This window comes from Microcaecilia unicolor, chromosome 2, assembly GCF_901765095.1.
Source record: "Microcaecilia unicolor chromosome 2, aMicUni1.1, whole genome shotgun sequence".
NCBI lineage: Eukaryota > Metazoa > Chordata > Amphibia > Gymnophiona > Siphonopidae > Microcaecilia > Microcaecilia unicolor.
The window spans coordinates 567740521-567763226 of record NC_044032.1 but is presented as its reverse complement, the minus strand read 5'-3'; the positions used below and the strand labels follow the sequence as shown (position 1 = coordinate 567763226).

Genomic DNA, 22706 nt, shown 5'->3' with positions numbered 1-22706 from the left:
GCAGCTTTGCGGAGGCAGGGAATTCTGGTGCATCCGTATCTGGACGACTGGTTGATCCGGGCGAAGTCTCGGGCTCACAGTGTGGCGGCGACGGCTCAGGTGGTCGCACTTCTGGAATCTCTCGGATGGGTAGTGAATGTAGTCAAAAGTCAGTTGATCCCATCGCAGAGTCTGGAGTACTTGGGAGTGCGGTTCGACACGGCAGTGGGTCGTGTTTTTCTGCCAGATTCTCAGATCGCCTCTCTTCAGCAGCAGGTCCGGCTGTTAATGTCCGTTCAGAGTCCGACGGTTCGAATGTACCTTCGGGTTCTGGGCCTCGTGGCAGCGACAGTAGAGGTAGTACCATGGGCCAGGGCACATATGCGTCAGCTTCAGGCGGCTCTGTTGTCCCGGTGGTCTCAGGTACACAGTTTGGAGTTGCGGTTGCCATTGAGGGGGGCTCCTCGGCGCAGTCTCCAGTGGTGGCTGTGCTCGGCCCATCTGAAAAAGGGCATGTCGTTAGAACCTCCTCAGTGGGTGATTCTGGTAACAGATGCCAGTCTGCTGGGCTGGGGAGCTCAGTGTCTCGGTCAGTCCGCGCAGGGGCGGTGGTCGACGGAGGAAGCTCAGTGGTCTATCAACCGGTTGGAGACGAGGACGATTCGGCTAGCTCTGTTGGCGTTTCGCTCAAGGGTGGTCGGAAAGGCGGTAAGACAACGAGACAATGGTAGCGAATGCCAACCGGCAGGGCAGTACAAAGAGTCCGCGGTTGGCAATCGAGACGACTCTGCTCATGAGTTGGACAGAAAGGCATCTAGTGCAGATTTCGGCTGTGCACGTGGCCGGGGTGGACAACGTGAACGCGGATTTTCTAAGCAGACACATGTTGGACCCCGGAGAATTGTCTCTGCACCGGTCGGTGTTCGACCTGATAGTTCTAAAGTGGGGAATGCCAGTAGTGGATCTCATGGCGTCGGCACAGAATGCTCAGGTTCCTCAGTATTTCAGTCGGTGTCAGGATCCGCAAGCGGAAGGGATCGATGCATTGGTCCTTCCGTGGCCTCAGCGGGTATTGCTGTACGTGTTTCCCCCATGGCCCTTGATAGGTAGAGTACTACAGAGGGTAGAATGTCATGCGGGTCCTGTGTTGGTGGCTCCAAATTGGCCGCGTCGGCCGTGGTTCAGGGATCTAATGCGCTTGTTAGAAGGCGAGCCTCTGCGGCTGGCGGGCTCAGTGCTGTTGTGTCAGGGTCCATTTGTCATGCCGGATCCGAATCGGTTCTCTCTTCGGTGTGGCCCTTGAGATGGAACGGTTGAGAAGAAAAGGGTTTTCCCCTCAGGTGATTCAGACGATGCTGCAGTCTCGCAAACGTTCGACGTCTTTGGCCTATGTGCATGCATGGCGCATATTTGAAGATTGGTGTGGGGACCGGGCATGTGTCCCTCCAACAGTTTCTGTGTCGTGCATTTTAGATTTCTTGCAGGATGGTTTTGAGAAGGGCCTTTCATTGTCATCTTTGAAGGTGCAGCTGGCTGCTTTGGCGTGTTTTCGGGGTAAGGTGCAGGGCAGGTCGGTTGCGTCTTCCCCGGATGTGGTCCGTTTTTTGAGGGGGGGTGAAGTTGCTTCGTCCTCAGCGGCCAGTAGTTCCTCAGTGGGATCTTAATATCGTTCTTGACTCTTTGGTGGGTTCTCCTTTTGAGCCCATGGAGTCTTGTTTGATAGAAGACCTTACTTTGAAGGTGATCTTTTTGGTAGCTATATCGTCGGCTCGCCGGATTTCGGAACTTCAGGCTCTTTCATGTAGGCCTCAGTTTCTGTGGTTTCTAAGGAAAAGGTTTTGCTGCGTCCAGTGCCTTTGTTTTTGCCTAAGGTGGTATCCTCCTTTCATGTCAATCAGGTAATTTCATTGCCGGTCTTGGGGGACCGGACGGGGGATGCGTCTCAGCGTCGTTTGGCGAAATTGGATGTGCGCAGAGTGTTGAAGGTTTACTTGCGCAGGTCGGAGGAATTCAGTTCTTCGGACAGGTTATTTGTCCTTCATGGGGGGCCCAAGAAGGGAGCGGCTGCTTCTAAGGCATCTATAGCTCGGTGGTTGAAGGATGCCATCTCTTCGGCTTACATATTGCATGGCCGTACGATGTCGGTGGGGCTCAAGGCACATTCCACTAGGGGGATGGCGGCTTCTTGGACAGAGAGTAGTTTTGTTGCACCGGTGGATATTTGTAGAGCGGCGGTGTGGTCCTCCCTGCATTCTTTTGTCAAACATTACAGAGTGGATGTACAGGCAAAGGAGGATGCCAGTTTTGGAGCTGCAGTCCTGTCCTCTGGGCTTCGCAGGTCCCACCCTTAGATGTGTTTACTGCTTTGGTACGTCCCAAGCATCTTGAACGGTCTGGAGTATTGCTGAGGAAGGTGAAATTAGGCCTTACCTGCTAATTTTCTTTCCTCTAGATCCTCCAGACCGTTCCAGAGCCCACCCAATGTTTCGGACAGTTCAGTATGATAATTTCTTTAGACTTCAGTTGCTGATATTTCTAGTAGCTCCTGTGATTTGGGTCCTGGAGTTTTACTAAGGGCAGTTTGTGGTACCGTTTGTGCCCATCTGCAGTTGAATTCCCCTGTCTTAAGGGGAGGAGATCTGAGTGTGGATTCAGTGGTTTTGTTTAGGTGGAGGTGTTTTGTTCCTCTGCTTTGTTACTGTTTTACTGGTTAGTAGAAGGTCTGCTCAGGCTACTTGTACAAGAAGTTTTAGTGTTCTCAGTCTCCCTCTGCTGGTAGGAGTGCATAACCCAAGCGTCTTGAACGGTCTTGGAGGATCTAGAGGAAAGAAAATTAGCAGGCAAGGCCTAATTTCACCTTTTATTCCTATGGGCTTCTTAGCATTTAGTGCACCATAGTAAAAGGACTCCTGATGTACTTGATGGCATAAAACATTTCCCATTTCCCTCACTACTGCATCCTATATTATACACACAGCCCAATATACAAAAACAGACACTCCCTTACTGCCCCCCCCCCCCCCCACCAGCTCTTATATGCCCAATACAGAGGATTGGATTTCATGCTTGTCTTCTGTACTGTAAAAATCTGGCTTCTGGGTTTGCTCTTTCCTAATCCAAACACTTCTTAGCATAACTACACTTCACTCCTCTCACTATCCCACTTTAGGAGCCCAATTTTAGAAAATGCCAGCAGGTTTCTATTTCACAACCCTTTTGGAGTGTTTCCTGTATTCAGGGTGGGCTTGCCTAACAAATGCCCTCCACTGGGACCAGCTCTATCATCCTCCCCTCTTTTTTTATATATCTCTCTAGCACCCTGATGCATCCACCCAAGAAGAAAGGATATTAAAGGGTAGATTCCCCTCAGGAATTACTACAAAACCTTAGTGAATTCAGCTTTAAGTTTCTCACAGCTCTCCCTCATCACTAATTGCTCCGATGATCAGAAGCAAACACAGGCACAACAGCACCGTACTAGCTCCCGCATTTGCTCCCACCCGATGACCAGAGCTGGCGAGTGTGTGTAACAATGTGCTCACCAGCTCTGAATGCAATGAGCTTGCAAATACATGCTAAACAGGGCATTACTTATTTCCTAATGCTCAGTGGGCAGCGCGCCAAACATTTGCGCTGCTCCCACAGCAAACCCTACACCAAAAGAATGGGGATCCCCGTTTACATGCTTGCAGGCCCTACAACCCCCCCAAAAAAAAAAAAGGAAATCAAGGCCCTGATGGCCTAGTGCCCCCCAAGCCACAACAGCCCCCCCAGGACAGTGACACAGGGGGGCAAGAAGTCCAGCAGACCTCCAATCCCCCGACACGAGGGCCTGGGGGGGCTGGAGGTCCAGTTTAGTGGAGCCCTGCCCACATAACTCTCCAATGGAGGAGGGAGTAGCACACTCCCTCCCACATCCAGCGCTGCCTTCAAAATGGCAGCACTCTGCCCAGTGCATTCTGGGATGCACTGGGCAGGGTGCCGCCATTTTGAAGGCACTCCCTCCTTGAGCAGGGACTGTCTTTCTTCTATGTTTGTGTAGCGCTACGTACGCCTTGTAGCGCTATAGAAATGCTAAATAGTAGTAGTAGTAGTAGAGATACAGGGGAAGGGCTCCACTAGACTACCAGGGGAGGATGGGAGTTGGGGTGGCAGTCTATCTTGGGGGGGGGGGGTCACACTTCCCATGTCACTGTTTGGGAGGGGGGAGGGGATTGAGGTGGCGGCTGGCAGAGGTCTGGGGGTCCCATGGACCTCCATCTCATTTGACAGGTCCGGGCTTTTGACAGCCTGGACCTGTCAAACTAGTGCAGGAGGACTGTGCCCGATCACATGCTCAGGCACAATCCTCACCCACTTTTCCCCTATGATCAGAACTAATAGCGTGCCTATATGTGCATGTTATTAGCTCTAAATCATAGAGGTGGCATAGCCACGTGCTGTTCTGGTGCTATTTTTAGAGCGCTGTTTTGAACAGCACAGCGCTTCTGATCATCTGGCTGTCAGCTCTGTCCACTGACAGCCTCTCACAACTCCCGCAAAACTTCACACCTCTGTCACTTCTGACCTCTTCACATTGAGATCACAGAACTCTCACAATCCTTCACCTCTCTGTCATCTGCTCATTCTGACAGACATCACACAGCTCTCTCCCTCAGCCAAGGAAACACCCATCCTTATTTCCCTCCTCAGAAAACTCCTTTCCCTTCTTCACAGCCTAAGTTACCATATATTTACTAGAAGCCTGCTCTGTCTCAACATGACATCATCAAGTACTGACAAGAAAGTCACAGAGATCAAAATGCCAGCTTTACAAACACAAACTATCCTATATTGAACCCAATTTATACATGAGATACATCTAGAAGCCTGGAAGTGAATCACATACCTTGTTGAGGACAGGTTTTGTTGACAGAACATCATATAATGTTGGTAATGATATATTCTAAGAGAAAAAATATCAAAATTCACAGTAAACACCAAATCTGCAAAGCAAGCTACAGCAGCTATTTGTACAAATGTTTCAGCATAATAGAACACTACACCAGTTTGTTACACTTGTATGCTTTTGTATTTTTATTGCCTGTTTTATTATTCTTTCCATGCCAACAAATTGAAAGAAATTATGCATAAGGGGTTGAGAATGACTGTCTAGGGGCAAAATAACTCTCTGAACACGACTATATTTGGTATGGGGGTAAATTTAGTTCAAAAGAAGCAGCCAGATTAGATTGGCGATTCCAAAGTAATAAAGCCAACATGAAATGACCCATGCATTTTACTGGGAGAAGCAGTTTGTAAAGTGAAGTTACTTACCTGTAGCAGGCTGATTGTTCTCACATATGGGTGACGTCTACAGCAGCCCCAGGTCCGGAAAATCATCCTAGCAACGAAGGTTGCTAAAGCCTTCGAGGCACCGCGCATGCACGGCCATCTTCCCGCCCGTGAGACCCTCTTCAGTCAACTTATGAAGCAAAAACAAAGAAAAGAACAACTCCAAAGGGGAGGCGGGCGGGTTGGTGAGAACAATCAGCTGGCTGTCCTCAGAGAATACCTGCTACAGGTAAGTAACTTCGCTTTCTCCGAGGACAAGCAGGCTGCTTGTTCTCACATATGGGTATCCCTAGCCCCCAGGCTCACTCAAAACAACGAACAGGGTCAATTGGGCCTCGCAACGGCGAGGACATAACAAAAAATTGACCTACGAAGAAACATCTAACTGAGAGTGCAGCCTGGAACAGAATAAAAATGGGCCTAGGGAGGTGGAGTTGGATTCTAAACCCCAAACAGATTCTGCAGCACCGACTGCCCAAACAGACTGTTGCGTCAGCTATCCTGCTGAAGGCAGTAATGAAATGTGAAATGGTGGCTGACGTCAAGTGGGCCACTGACGCTGCCTTGGCTATAACACTATGAGCCGTGACATGACCCTCAAGAGTCAACCCAGCTTGGGCGTAAGTGAAGGAAATGCAATCTGCTAGCCAATTGGAAATGGTGCGTTTCCCGACAGCCACTCCCCTTCTGTTGGGATCAAAAGAAACAAACATTTGGCGGACTGTCTGAAGGGGCTTGTCTGCTCCACATCGAAGGCCAATGCTGTCTTGCAGTCCAATGTATGCAACTGACGTTCAGCACGGCAGGTATGAGGATGGGGAAAGAACGTTGGCAAGACAATTGACTAGTTCAGATGGTACTCCGACACCACCTTCGGCAAGAACGTAGGGTGAGTGCGGACTGCGGAGGACTACTCTGTTATTAAGAAATTTAGTATAGGGAGCACGGGCTACCAAGGCTTGAAGCTCACTGACTCTACGAGCTGAAGTAACAGCCACCAAGAAAATGACCTTCCAGGTCAAATACTTCAGATGGCAGGAATCCAGTGGCTCAAAAGGGTTTCATCAGCTGGGTGAGGACGACGTTGAGATCCCATGACACGGTAGGAGGTTTGACAAGGGGTTTTGACAAAAGCAAACCTCTCATGAATCAAACAACTAAAGGCTGTCCACAGATAGGCTTACCCTCCACACGATAATGATAAGCACTAAGATGAACCCTCACAGCGTTGATCTGGAGACCAGACTCTGAGAAGTGCAGAAGGTATTCAAGCAGGGTCTGTGTAGGACAAGAGCGAGGATCTAGGTCCTTGCTATCACACCAGATGGCAAACCTCCTCCATTTAAAATAGTAACACCTCTTCGTGGAATCTTTCCTGGAAGCAAGCAAGACTCGGGAGACACCCTCAGAAAGACCCATGGAGGCGAAATCTACGCCCTCAACATCCAGGCCGTGAGAGCCAGAGACTGGAGGTTGGGATGCAGAAGCGCCTCCTCGTTCTGAGTGATGAGGGTTGGAAAACACTCCAATCTCCACGGTTCTTCGGAGGACAACTCCAGAAGAAGAGGGAACCAAATCTGACGCGGCCAAAAGGGTGCAATCAGAATCATGGTTCCGCGGTCTTGCTGTAGTTTCAGCAAAGACTTCCCCACCAGAGGTATGGGAGGATACGCATGCAGAAGGCCTGACCCCCAATGTAGGAGAAAAGCATCCGAGGCTAGCCTGTCGTAGACCTGAAGTCTGGAACAGAACTGAGGGACCTTGTGACTGATCTGAGTGGCAAAAAGATCCACCGAGGGGGTGCCCCACGCTCAGAAGATCTTGCGGACAACTGCCCTGTTGAGAGACCCTGTCGAGGCGCACGCTGTTGACGTGAACGAGCGCGCTAGGGTTGAGCTTGAGCAGGCTGGTGGGAAGGTGGATTGTACCTACGCTTAGAGTAAGCATAGGGAGCATTCCTCCTTCCCCCATAAAAAATGTCTACCTGATGAGGTAGATGCTGAAGGCGCCCGGTGGGGGAGTTTGTCGAATGCGGTTTCCTGCTGGTGGAGCTGCTCTACACCACCTGTTCGACTTTCTCGCCAAAAATATTATCCCCCCGGCAAGGAACATCCGCAAGCCGCTGCTGGACTCAATTATCTAGGTCAGAGGCACGCAGCCATGAGTGCGCATCACTATACCCTGAGCAGCGGCTCTGGATGCCACATCAAAAGAATCTTAAGTACCCCTGGACAGGAATTTACGACATGCCTTCAGCTGCCTGACCACCTCCTGAAAAGGCCTGGCCTGCTCCAAAGGGAGCTGATCGACCAGGTCCGCCAGTTGGTTCACATTGTTTCACAAGTGAATGCTTGTGTAGCGCTGGTAGGACTGGATTTTGGAGATGAGCATAGCTGACTGGTAGGCCTTCCTCCCAAAAGAGTCCAAAGTCTGAGTCTCCCGTCCCGAGGCGAAATCTCTCGTACTATTGGCTCTCTTGAGAGCAGAATCCACAACCCCCGAGTCATGAGGCAACTGGGTCTTCAAACTCCGGGTCCCCCGTGAATCCTATACTGGGGACTCAATCTTCTTAGGAATGGTGGGGTTAGATAGTGGTTTCATCCAGTTCCTCAACAGTGTCTGCTTAAGGACATTATGTAGAGGAACAGTGGATGACTCCTTAGGTGGCGAAGGATAGTCCAGGACCTCGAACATCTCAGCCCTGGGCTCATCCTCAGTTACCACTGGGAAGGGAATGGCCATAGACATTTCCCGGTCAAAGGACGAGAAAGACAAACTCTCCGAGGGAGAAAGTTTTCTCTCTGGGGAAGGAGTAGGATCAGAGGGAAGGCCATGAGACTCCTCAGAAGAGAAATATCTTGGGTCTTCCTCTGCCTCCCACGAGGCCTCTCCTTCGGTATCAGACAGGAGTTTATTTATTTATTATATTTGTGTCCCGCACTTTCCCACTAAAAGCAGGCTCAATGCGGCTTACATAGTAATAGGTAACACAGAATTTTGTTATGTAAAGTAGGAAATTAAGTATAACATAATAGAAGGATGGATGGGTAGTAATAGGATGGGTATGTAGGTATTTTTATTTATTTTTGTTACATTTGTACCCCGCGCTTTCCCACTCATGGCAGGCTCAATGCGGCTTATATGGGGCAATAGAGGGTTAAGTGACTTGCCCAGAGTCACAAGGAGCTGCCTGTACCTGAAGTGGGAATTGAACTCAGTTCCCCAGGACCAATGTCCACCACCCTAACCACTAGGCCACTCCTCCACCTGTAGAGACAGGTGATAGAGAGAGGAGGGTAAGGTGGGAGATAGATTCTGGGTCAATGTCGTTTTCTCTTCAGTATATGTAAGGTAGATGGGTTCATGAGATTAATCTGGGTCTTTTGGGTAGGCTTGTTTGAATAGATGGGTTTTTTCTGAATGGTAGGTGGTCATGGATTGCTCGGATAGGTCTAGGGAGATCGTTCCATAAACGGCTGTCCCGGAAGGAGAAATTGGATCCATAATAAGTTTTGTACTTGAGACCTTTACAGCTGGGGTAGTGCAGGTTGAGGTACTTTCGTGAGGATACAGACATGTTTCTTGCTGGAAGGTCGACCAGTTTTATCATATAGTTCGGAGATTCTCCGTGTATTATTTTGTGGATTAAAGTCTGGGCTTTGAAATTGATACATTCTTTGATTGGGAGCCAGTGCAGTCTTGCACGGAGAGGAGTTGCACTCTCAAAACGTGATCTGCCAAAGATGAGTCTTGCTGTTGTATTTTGGGCGATCTGAAGTTTTTTTAGGATATAGACTTTGCAGCCTAAGAAAATACTGTTGCAGTAATCAGCATGGGTAAGTACCGTGGATTGCACTAAATTCTGGAATGTTTTCTGGGGTAGATATGGTTTTACGCGTTTCAGTATCCACATCATTGTGAACATTTTCTTTGTGGTGGATGTGGCATGATTGTCGAGGGAGAGGTGGCTGTCTAGTGTCACTCCAAGGATTTTCAGGTTTTCAGAAATGGGGATTGTATTGCCGGAGATGGTGAGATTAGATGGGGGAATTGTGGAGTGCTGAGATGAAAGGATTAGGCACTGTGTTTTTTCTTTGTTCAATTTCATCCTAAAGGCGTTGGCCCAGGAGGTTAAGATGTTCATGCCCATGGATAGTCTATCAGAGATTTCTGTTAAGTTTGATTTAAAGGGAATGAATATAGTAACATCATCAGCATAAATGAAAGGGTTTAGACCATGTCTGAATAGGGCTTTGGCTAGTGGGATCATCATTAGATTGAAGAGTATCAGTGATAAAGGGGATCCTTGAGGTACTCCGCAGATAGGTGACCAAGGGGATGAGATATCAGTGGGTGATTTAATTTGATAGGATCTTGAGGTGATGAATCCTTTTATCCTGTTAATAATGTTACCGCCGATTCCAAGTTTGTCCAATAGTTTGGTTAGTATGTTGTGATCTACCATGTCAAATGCACCGGATAAGTCGAATTGTAGAAGGAGGATACTGTTTCCAAATGCAATTTCTTGTCTGAATTTGGATATTAGGGTGAGTAGGACAGTTTCTGTGCTGTGGGCTAGACGGAAGCCCGATTGTGACTCATGTAGAATGGAGAAATTTTGTATGTAGTCGTTGATTTGAGAGGTCACCCTGTTTTCCATCAATTAGTAGAGGAATGGAGACGATGGGGCGGTAGCTGGTGACATCACTCGCTGCAGTCCGAAGCCGAGTCCATCTTGACGCCGAGGACCTATGTTCTCGATGGCGATGCCGAGAGGTTGACTCCCGTGCCGGCGGCAATGAAGCTGCCTCCATCAACGTCGACAGAGTCAACTCGGGGCAGCTGTTGCCGCAGGCAGCACCGACGTCGAGGGCCTCACCACAGGCGGGGAGCCAGCCACTGCATCTATCGACGGTACCGTCGGCGCAAGCAGCTCCGGTACCGGAACAGACAGTCGCAGCAGCCTTTCCAGGATCCCTGGAAGAATGGCATGGAGGCGCTCGTCAAGAGTGTCTGTCGAGAAAAGCTGTGGCGTCGGTACAGGAGTCGAGGCTAGCATATGCCGAGGTGGTACTGGGCTGTCCGGAGACCGGCGCATTGACACCTCTTGTATGGAGGGTGAGCGGTCCTCCCGGCGTCGACACTTCACGGGTGCTGAATCCCTCAACGCTCCGGAGCTCTTGGTACCGGGACGAGAAGGGGATCGATGACGGTGCTTCTTTGCCTTTGCTCGAGGCATGTCACCGGTACCCCTCTGTACCGACAAGGAGGATGTGGAAGCCACACGCCTCCTCGGGGTCGGGTCCGAAAGGGGTCGGTCCCCATGGGCCTGCACCGCAGGAGTCCTCGAGGCAGGTGGAGACCCACTTGATGGTTCACTGCTGCCAGCAAGTGATGGTCTCTGGACAGCCATTACCTGCGCTCCCGAGGTCGATGCACTCTCCAGTGCTGACATCAACACCACCGCCGCCGCCCTCGGTACCGCTGTTGACGTCGAAGTACCGGGCAAAGCTCCAAACAGGCATTCCCACTGAGCTTGTCTCAACGCTTGTGTCCGCTTTTTAAGGCTAAGACACAACTTACATACATCCGGGCGATGGTCGGGCTCAAGGCTCTGGATACACCACGTGTGAGGGTTGGTTCCTGAGATTGCCTGGTTGCACCGAATGCACTTCTTGAAGTCGCTGGCGAGCCTCGATGTCATCGACAGAAAAATAGCGGCAGCAAAATCAAAATTCGAAATGGTGCCAAAGGAAGGGCACAAAAAAAAGGGGAGAAAACCCGTACGGGCGCCCAAAATGGCCTCACACGACGACGAAAGGAAACTTGAGGGAAAAAACTAAGAAACTAAGAGGAAAACTTTTTTTTTTAAGAGAAACGAAACGGAGAAGAAAAAAACGGTGAAAAGCCGACTAAAACGAAGGCTCTTCTTTTCTGGGGCACAGAAACGCCGTAAACAGCCGCTCTTGACTGCGGAAAAAAGAAGACTGAAGCGGGTCTCTCGCATGACAGGCGCCAAGATGGCCGCGCATGCGCAGTGCGCACACCCGCGCCATCAAAGGCTTTAGCAACCTTTGTTGCTAGGAAGATTTTCCGGACCTGAGGCTGCCGTGGACATCACCCATATGTGAGAACAAGCAGCCTGCTTGTCCTTGGAGAATATATCTTACATTTTTCAATTTTTTTATTTTATATTTATATTTCATTTCTCATTTTTATTCTACATTTGTATTTTTATTCATTACTTTTTATTTTTTATCATTATTTTTAGTTCTAAAGTTCAATTTTCAGTATTGTTTCCATTATCATATTTAAACTAATAACTTATAATATTTATCTCATCATCGAGTATTAAACTAATTCATAACCATTTTTCATTTTTACAGACATGTTTTTTGACGATTCCTTTTTGTCTATTCATTCTACCTTTTGCAAACCATGATTGACACACACCTTTCTATCTCAGAACCGGTCTTCACTGGAAGCAACACGATTCATTATTCATCAACTCCTCATACATATGCAGTGTATCCCCTTTAAATACGTCACAATAACGGTCACTTCCTCTTTTGCGATTTTTGCTACTACAGTCGTTGCAAGAAGCTTGTCTGTTTGGTAAACTCCCATTCTTAAACCTTATTGTGCGGTTCAATCCAAATATTTGTCCGTTATGGTTAATATGAGTTACCTTCATTCCCGACATTACAAGTCGGCATTTTCCGTATAAGTTTTTTGGCGTGCTTTTCATTGCTTATTTAGTTTGCCGTTACATCAACTTTTATGTTTACAGCTTTGACTATAAAAGCAATTTCGGTAAGGTCTAAAACTTCGGAGAAGAGCAGGGCTGCGGTCCTGTACATTGTTTTGGGTAAGTGCAGAGACATGGCAGCTGCCGGTTTGTTCATAATTTGTACGTTAATCACAATTCACTTATTTAGCAAACAAGTGTTGTAGCCGATAAGTATATCACACTCTTTAGTTTCACTGATAATTACATACAAAATTAAGTGTGCTCTATTGTATTAAAAAAAAAGAGAGGATTGACTTTTCTCAATATAAAGAAATTGGTGTGTATTTCCTATTTTTTCTATTTTCTCTTTTTCTTTTGCCCATTTTGTGATTCCTGTTCTTCCCCCTTTCTTTAAAAGATTCAAGAAATATAGATGTGTTTTCACACTCCACGTGAAAGAGTTGCTGATATAATTTGTCATTAATATTCATAATCATCATTCGCAGTGAAAAATAGAATTTTACCTTTTTTAAACTCCATTTTTGCTTTTATTCCGTTTGTAGACAATCGACTTTCACTATACTTTGGCTAACGGTCACGTTACTATTTCCTCTCCTACTCAAGCAGTCTATCGCGGTAGTCGTCCACACTACGAAGTTTCAGTTCATATATTAAGATTTCGTTTGTTTTTCAAAATATTAGTTGCTTTGTAATATACATCATTAAGGTACAAGTTTAAAACCAGTTTTTACACCATTTTCATTTTTATTGTTAGTCTTATTTTGATTTTAATCTAAACCCAACATCATGGGTGTTTTTGATTTACAGACATTTGTCTACACAGAGGCAGATCATCGATTTATAATTTCACTCTTCATTCATTCACTTTTTTTATTACTTTTTTCAATTATCAATTTTTAACTTTCATTTTTAATTATTTCATCATTTCTTTATTTTTTTTTAATATTTTTTATTTTTTTAATATTTGTACATTTAGTATCATCATTTTTCAAAGCATTTTCTCCATATAATATTTTCATTTTAACACAGAACGTACTTAATCCTCCATGACATTTTTCAAATTCTTTTAAAGTTTCACTGTTCATGAATTATTATTTTTCTGGTGTTTTTTTTAATTAACTTTGGTGTTGGCATTATTATTAATTTTACTATTTTTTTATTTTTTCATTATTCTTGTATTTTATCATTATGCTTGTGTTTAGAGCAAATATATCCTTTTAATCCATCAATAGCATTTATTGATTCATTATTTGTATGTTTTCATTTCTATTCATTATCATTTTCAATTTAATTCATATAATTTTTATTGTATGATGCTATATATGTTTATTTATAATTTCTTTTATGTTTGCTTCATCACCATTTTTTATTTATAGATTTCACTGTATGACCCCTGAAGTAGACACTTGCATGTGTCGATACACGGACCATGTCGGGTCTTTCTTTTTAGTATAACAATAAAGACTGTTGGATTCATATCTCCAGTGGTGACTCGTCTTTTGTCAGCCTCTATTTTCACCTTGTGTGCTTTTTCGTCGTAGAGGACCTTTCCTGTCTTGTACTACAGATTGCTATGTAACATAGGAAATGTCAGTAGATAAGGACCAGCACAGTCAATCCAATCTGCCCGACAAGGTGGCCAGAGTTGAATCTGGCACACTGCACAGGTTTCACTTCTTCATGATTAAACACATAAATTGAGGCTCATTTTCAAAGCACATAGACTTACAAAGTTATAAAGGTTAATTTATGTCTCTCCCTGCCAATTTTGAGCCACAGACTATAGAAGTCTGCCCGGCAGCAGTCCTACTTCCCAACTGCTGGAGTTGAAATCGAAGCCCACGCCAGCCCTGATCCTGATCTGTTTTTGCTATTTATGGGACCTAGACTATAGAAGCCTGCCTGACATTGGTCTTACTTCCTTCTCAACCTCTGAAGCTATCATCAACGCTCACTCCAGTTAGGAGGTCATTTAAGTTTTGCTTTAATTGGATTCTATCCCTTTTCGATATAGTGTTCTTCGTGTTTATCCCATGCATTTTTGAATTCCATCACTGTTTTGTCTTCACAACCTCGCACAGGAGGGCACTGCAGGCATCCACCACCCTCTCTGTGCAAAATATTTCCTAACATTGCTCCTAGATCTCCCACTCTTCAACCTCAATTATTGACCTCTAATTCTACTAACTTTCCTGTCTCTGAAAAAGATTAGTTTTCCTATTAATACAGTGTACTGCCTACTAGTGGTAGAGAAGTATGGCAATACCTGTTGCCTTGGGACATTAGCACCCTATAGTTAAAACTATAAAATCCATCCTTTCAATTCTTGATAGTGCAGAGGCGTAGCCAGAAAGCCAATTTTGAGACGGCCTGAGCCCAAAGTGGGTAGCCACAACATTTTCTCTTGCGCCCCCCTCCAAAGCCCAAAGTGGGTGGCCACAACATTTTCTCTCTGCCCCCCTCCCCCAGCACCTGTCAATTCAAAATATAAATACTTTAGCTGAGGAGGATCCCCAAGCTCTGTCAGCTGAAGACTTCCTCCAAAGATGGCCTGAACTCCCTTTTACCAAGCTTGGCAGACAACAGCAACTCCTTCAGCTACCGATGCTGGTGCCCCAAGCATGTTTAGTTGTTGGTGGCTCAAGGATGCTGCCTTGTCTGCCAAGCTTAGTAGAAGGGAGTTCTGGTTGCTTTCAGAGGAGGTCCTCAGCTTGTGGGGCTTGGGGATACCCACCAACAGCAGGATCAGGGCTGGTATTAGCCATGTTGGGGCCCAGGGCACAAAATAAAGTTCTCTCCCCCCCCCCCCCCCTCCAATCGCCCCATCTGCCATTATAATCACACCAACAGACCCTTACCTAAAACAGAACAAGGGATCACAAATCAGAAATAAAAATATGTAGACAAAAATTGAACTGGGTACCTCGGAATGTACTACAACACTGAAGACATAAAAACAGAAATACATTTCCTTTTCCACTGAACACAGTAAAAGGATATCTGCTGTGCACATTTTCCAAAGCTAACACATTCCAACAAAGCCACGCAGGACCAGGGCTCTTTGCACGCTGCGGCTGCTTCCTTTGGGCCAGGCCCTTCTCAGATATAACTTCCTCTTTCAGAGGAGGCAGGGCTGGCCCGTAGGAAGCAGCCACAGTGTGCAAAGAGTCCTGGTCCTGCGCAGCTTTGATGTAGAATAAAAAAAAATGCAGCCTACCAGTGATAGTAGTAAGCAAGGGAGGGAAGAAATCTTGCAGCATGCCGACCAGGGGTGGGGGCTATACCTATGAAAAAGCAGCAGGCGGGGGGAAGCCGGCTCTCCAAGCCTTATTTTCTGGGTGCCTATGGAGTACACTGCTGTTGGTGCTAGGTGTGCCTGAGCTCACCTGTGGCTACACCCCTGTGATAGTGGCCTTTAATAGAATTATCATTATATTTTGTTTCATTTTATTCTTTCCAGACCAAGAGAATGCTTGGGAAATGCCTCACCCCTCCAGGCCAGACATATATACACAGGTTTGGAAATAATTTTCTAAACCATGCTTTGAATGCTTTACCCACTTGTTTAATTGACGTAATACAAATGACAGCATGGAGGATAATGTCATTTTTAAAACCATGAAATTGGAAACTAACTGTTTTGGTTATATTGTTTGCATGACAAATTTACACGTGCTGTCAAAGTACCACAATACGGGGTTCACTTTTATAAAACATTTTCCATGTGTTTTATACATAGAAAATGGCTGGGGGGTTTTGAGGGGGTGTGTTTTTTTAACAGGTAATTTTTCTTACCAAATTACCAAATTCTAGAACTCATTACCCAAGTATATCAGACACTCAGTCGATTATATCTCATTTAGAAGTTTGCTTAAAGCCTACTTCTTTAGATCTGTGTTCAGCTAATATGAAAAGAATTTTTTTAATGGTTGTATTCTTGTATTAATAATAATTGTCTTGTAATGCTTCTTCTTAATTTGTTATGTAAGCTGCATTGAACCTGAGCTTTCTTGGGAAAATGTGGGGTAGAAATGTCATAATAAATAAATAAGGAGTAGCCTAGCGATTAAAGCAACAGGCTAAGAATCAGGGAAGCCAGATTCAAATCCTACTGCCACTCCTTGTGATCTAGAGCAGTCACTTAATTCTCTATAGCCTTAGCCTTAAACGGTAAGTCCTCTGGGAAATACCCACAGTATCTGTAACTTGCCCTCAACTACTGATAACAGTGCGAGCTAAATCCAAATTACAACGTACATGTCCTATATAATAAAACGCACCTCCAACGTTCTGAAGCTGCCTGCGTGGACATAAGCCTTGAGGCATTTGTGCTTCTGTATCCATCTCCTAAAATGATGACGTCTCCCACTTCCGGGTGCATCAGCAGCAACAGTGCCCAATCACAACATAGCAGCGCGAGCCAACTCCATCGCGTACCTGTGCTGACGGGGGACCCCAACCCCCAACGTCCTTTTCTCCGCAGCCGCGGCGTTGCTTGCTGACTGATCTGATCAAGTTTCTGTGCGTGTGTCTGACATCAGACGCACGCACACAAACTTGATCAGACCATTCAGCAAGCAATGCTGGTGCAGACGCGAAGAGGACTTCGGCTATCAGGGGTTGGGGTCCCCCGTCAGCACAGGTACGCGACGGTGGAGGGGGAAGGTCGAGAGGGTCTCGGCAGGGGGGTCCAGGGGTCAGTAACACGGGGGGGGGGGTTGAAATTGGAGGGAGGGGGAGTCTGTAACTCGGTGGGAGGGGCGTGAGGGGGCCTTGAACTGGAAGGGAGGGAGGGGGGTCTGGAACTCGGAAGGGAGGGAGGCATGGGTCTCGGAGGGGACAGAGCGAGACAGCGAGGGAGGGTGGGGGATTACCTTGCTAGCGCCCGTTTCATTGCCTACCGAAACGGGCCTTTTTTACTAGTATATTTATAAAATACGCACACACCTGCATAAATTTGCACTTGACTCAGAAAAAGAGATGTGTGTGCAACTGGTGTTTATACTGAAAGTTTATTTTATCAAAAAGTATACACATAGATATTTTGCCTTTATATAACTGGCATGTTTTTAAAATTATCCTTTATATGGTTAAAGTAAAAAAAAAAAAAAAAAAAAAAGACAAAAACAACATACAAACCAATAACAGTAGGATACAGAGATAATGATGACATTTACTCTTTCCTGATAATTTTCTTTCCTTGCATCCTGCTAGACCAGTCCAGACTAGTGTGTCAAGTAAGGTTACTTACCTATAAGAGTACATCTCTTATAGGTGAACAGCACAGTATCTTAAAAATTTGTATACCACCTAAAACCCTAGGTGGTTTCCAAAGAACACACACAATAAATCTTAAACAATACATTAAACAAAACCAAACATACACAAAGCCCCCATTACAAAGAAGGACTAACCAAAGGGTCACATTGACAGAAACATAAATGTCCTGCAAATGCATTCCATAATAGAGTTCCAGCCACAGTAAAGGCGGGCATCCTAGTCTCTGCATAACGTACCTGCACTATTGGAACCAAAGACAGCAGCATGGCATTATCAGATCTAAGAGTCCTCTTTGGGCTATATACTGTTAATGCTTGCCGAAAATAAAAAGGAGAATCTGAGTAAAGGGTCTGATGTATAATTGTCAACACTTTAAACTGGATCCGTTCAGTCATTGGTAACCAATATAACTTTAAGAACTGGTGTAACATGGGAACATTTTGACACACCTGCAATCAATTGAGCTGCCGCATTTTGGACCACTTGCAATGAATGCCCTGAGTCACGGAGATGCTATACCAAGGTACAGGGCATTGCAGTAATCCAACCGTGATAATACTAAACTTTAAACAAGTCTAAAATCATAAGAATAGCCGTACTGGATCAGACCAATGGTCCATCTAGCCCAGTATCCTGCTTCTAACAGTGATCACTCTAGGTCACAAGTACCTGGCAGAAACCCAATTAGCAGCAACATTCCATGCTACCAATCCTGGGGCAAGTAGTGGCTTCCCCCATGTCCATTTGAATAGCAGACTATGGACATTTCCTCCAGGAGCTTGTCCAAACCTGTTTTAAACCCAGATACGGTAACTGCTGTTACCACATCTTCTAGCAGCGAGTTCCAGAGCTTAACTATTCTTTGAGTGAAAAAATATCTCCTCCTCTATTTTAAAAGTATTTTCATGTTATTTCATTGAGTGTCCCCTGGTTGTTGTACTTTCTAAAAGAGTGAAAAATTGATTGACTTCTACCCATTCTACACCACTCAGGATTTTTTAGACCTCAATCATATCCCCCCTCAGCCATCTCTTTTCCAGCTGAAGAGCCCTAACCTCTTTGGCCTTTCCTCTTATGGGAGGAGTTCCATCTCCTTTATCATTTTGGTCGCTCTTCTTTGAACCTTTTCTAATTCTGCCATATCTTTTTTTAGATATGGTGACCTGAACTGAATGAAATACTTAAGCAGCCAACATAACTTATGCAAAAGATGTGATAAAAATCCGCCTGAACTACCTTATAGACTTGAGTTCTCATATTGAGTTTGTTATCTCAAGTCATCCCTAACAACCTCATCGCTTTCTGCCCATAAAATTCACAAAGGTGATGTCATCCTTGACAGCACCAGGTTGGATCCGTTCTAGCACAGCCCAGAAACATCTGGAAAAATTCACTAGGTTTATGCAAGTGGCTTCTTCTGTTTATCTGTTGTTGCTCCTCCCCCTCCCCCCAGCTTTGGCAATTTCAACTGCACAGGGAGGTGAGAAGGTTTGTGTTGCTGATTTATCCTGCCATCTATGGAGAACCTCTGCTACAGGTAAGTAACCTTAGTTTCTCCAGAAAAAAGCAGGCTATAAATCAGCCTCAATCATGGGTGTCCCCCTAAGCTGAGGATTCAAATCTGTTTCCTGAATGCAGACAACTGATCCTTGCAATCCCAGTGTACACACTGTGGTAAGCTGAAGCTGAATATGAGAAAAGGGATGGTAATAACAGACTATGAATGTTAACAATAGAGCTAAAGCCAAACTGAAGCCATTTGAACAAAGATTATGAAAGGGGAGTAACAGTGTGAGCACACTGATTCAGAGAAGGGGGAATATTCTTTGAAAATACCGCACCCTTTTATTTTTCTACTAATAGAACTGCTAACTACTTGTTTCAGCAGGAAATATGGAATTTCCAGAAATTAGTTAAGCAAATTATTGCATGGAAGAAAACTGGAAGAGTTGCCTTTCAAAGACAAACTGATAGATGATTCTTAGAATCACTTGTGAATCACCTGATCCTAACGATTCTTTGGATGGCCTTTGGAGCCATCTGACCCCGACAGGGTTATGGAGGTGTAAAAAATACCTAATGCAAAAAATATATCTGCCTGATGATCAGGACTGCATGAAGTCTCACTGATGCTGGAAATCGTTGTGGGTGTGAACATAGTTTACAAGCATTGGATTGAGACTTGATCTGAAGAGGACAGAGTCAATACCATTTGAGGCTGGAAGTCCAGGTGTCTAGACTATCTGAAGTGAAGGTGATAGAGATGTTGTCTGCAATTTGAGCAACGATGTGCTCCTTTAGTCTGATGTAGACAACAACTTGGATGAAAGTGAAGCTGTGGAACTGAAAAGGAAAATTAAGAAGTGTATGATTGATGTAAATGGAATTCTGAATTCTCCCTGGTTAGATCTTGGGAGTGCATCAAGTTTACCATTCCAGGAGGGAAAGAGTTTCATAACAGGTTAGTGTAAGCAGTACGTATGCTGATTGCTCATTCAGGGTATTAAGAGCTAGTAAAAACATAAACCTACGGATAAGGTATTTTGATTAATTTGAGTCTGGAAAACAAGAAGCACCCTAATTAGATGCAGCCAATACTATATTACAACATAACTGTAGATATCAGGAGTTTTCCTCTCTTAATTTCCTCCCTCCTCTTAAAGCATTCTCTTAAAGTCTGAGACTAGGAACAGTTCTCTGGACTCCAGTGAGGAGTCTCCCAGAGAAGTGATGTCCAGCCCCTCAACCAGGGGACCAGACATGCTTACTACAATCAGAAGGTTCCTCAAAAGGATCTTGGGTCCCATCCAGAGCCTGGGACACTCAGGACTTAGATGCCCCAAGGGACCTGGAGACCAGAAAAAGCCTGCCTAAGGCACTCCAAGAGTACCTAACAGAATTGTGTCCTAAGAACAACTGTGAGTCTCTTCTGGGGGCCCCCTCTCATGAGGCTAATCTCCTGATTTATTTGGGGGGGGGAATCCCCAATCCAGAAAAGAATAGAACATGATCCTCTCCCCAGACTCAATAAAACAATCACAGTCTGACAAAATGGCCACTGTTTGTGCCATAAACTGAGGCCTCCCCAAATAATGCCACTCAAGAAAAGATGGCTCTGGTCACAATAAAAAGACAACTCTAAAACTAGCCGCTACTTTGGGCAGTTCTCCCCCTATGTTGCAAGAAGGCCAGGAATTTCTCAAGTTCTTGTTTAGGCAGAGACAGTAGCTGTTGTAATTCAATCCCTCTGCCTGACCTGGGAATAAAGTTAAGGGAGCCCAAAATTAAAAAAAAAACTTTTCTTTAAATTCTACACAAAGGGAGTGTAGGGGAGGTATCCCCTCTGCCAAGGCCCCTTAGGGGCCCATGCCAGATAGTATCATTATGCGAAGGCCCTTAGGCCAAGGCCTGGGGCTACAAGGGGGCAGCAAATGCCTCCAGGCTCAACTAGAAGGATCATAATCTGACTCCTGGAAGCCTACACTGGCCAGCATCAACCACTGGACATATGCTATAGCAGTGTCCAAGGGAGTCAGGCAGTTACTACAATAATGGTCCAAAGAAACAACAGGGCAGACGATCCACAAAATCCAATGTGGCAGAAAAAAAACAGCAGATCAAACAGTTTCTTTTCTCCAAGGTTTATCCCCTAAAAAAGATAAAACACAAGAAAAGCCCAGCACTGGCCGCGTTTTGCCCACGCAAGGACTGCATCAAAGGCTCTCAGAACAACTAATAATAAAAGAAAAACAAATGTTCATTCAAATAATAAAGCTAATTAAAAAAATATATCCTTAAAATCAAGACCGAAACGTGCATAAATATATACAGTACAGAAAATCAATTATCAACATTTAAAGGAACGGAGAAAAATAAAAAGTTAGTACAAAAACAAAGGTGAAAGAGGGACACCTACTCAAGCGGTGCTCCAAAATTAAACCTCACCAGCTTGGCTGCTAACTAGGAAAATAATAATACAAACTTACATGCTGTTTAAATGCTCACAAAATTAATGAAAAAAACAGCAGCACTTACCGATATACTACACAAGATGGCAGCATAACATAGCAACTTAGCACAACAGTTTCTGTCAGCATAACTTTCACTATTCTCCTTGTTGCAATTATATAAACAAATCCCGGTGGGGGGGGGGGGCCTCAAGGTCACTTACTCAAATGAATGGATAAAAATAGTATTAAACACCAGGGTACCAAATTATGTATACAAATGTATAACGAGTAATATATATCAATTAAAAAAAAACACCAGCGATCATTAAAAATGCCAGTGATCCCTAAAAGAAAAGAACCAGTGTGAAAATGAATAAAAGCTGTATTCAGCGTTTGCACTTCCGTGATTCAATGACATCCCAGTGCGTTACAAATGCAGGATGCATTCACTATCAGCTAATATAAGTTGGTCTAACATGAGAGTAATGAAAGACACTCTAAAATACATATGAGATAATTGAGCTCATATGGATCATAAAAAATGTGTTTTATCATAAAAAATGAATGCTGTGAGACAACAATAAAAAAATGAATAAACCTAAAAACCAAACAATGAATAATAAAAATAAGAATTAAAAGGTCCCTATTTCACCTCCTTACAACAATATCAACGGTATAAAATGAAATTTGGATTAAGATAAATACAAAATTATTTCAAATAAATAGTAACAAAAATAAAATATGTTTATGTTTATTGATGCACTTATATACGCCTTTGCATATGTTTATGTTTATATAAGCACTTGTATTTGCCATTCAGGGCACAATCAAGGTGGTTAACAATAAAACTGTAATACAAAGGAACTATAAATCAATAAAGTGGAGTTACAGCAAAGCTAGAAATAAACATGGCAAAAATAAAAATAACAAAATAATCAAAAAAAATGCATGCTGCAGCTGCCAGAAAACAACCCAGAGTTCAGATGTCCACAGTGAATGCTTGAGAGAATATGTGGGCTTTCAGAAGACTTAAAAACCAAATATAGGATAATTCTGTGCAGGTATCAGTGGGAAGGAAATTCCAGAGAGAAGGTGCAACAGAAAATGTGGCCAAATGGCGGGAAGATTCAAGTCAAGTACCCAGCGGGGGGGGGTCCCTTGAACCTCCTCTCCAGGATTCCCTTGATAGTGAGAATACACAAAATCTGTAGTCTTCAAAGATATGACCTCCTTCCAAAGTGTGATAACACTAATGGTTTCTCTTTCATACTCCTTTTGATAACGCTTCTATGGGGGGAAGGCCGACAGTCGCTCAAAAGCGCATGGTTCGGGAAAAGGTATCTTGCAAAGATACCTCACAAACAGGGAAGATAGGGTTTCTGGATAGTGAGGTTGCACAACAGACCGTGGTA

The 22706-nt window shown here is 44.7% G+C and overlaps 1 protein-coding gene across 1 annotated transcript in view; it reads right to left on the bottom strand.

Moving 5' to 3' along the window:
- Positions 1 to 22706, bottom strand: part of LOC115461562 (acid ceramidase-like) — a 213712-nt gene that overhangs the window by 5798 nt on the left and 185208 nt on the right. The window contains exon 13 of the mRNA XM_030191471.1: positions 4868 to 4924. Coding sequence (XP_030047331.1) covers positions 4868 to 4924 — 57 coding nt within the window. The remainder of the gene's footprint in view (positions 1 to 4867; positions 4925 to 22706) is intronic.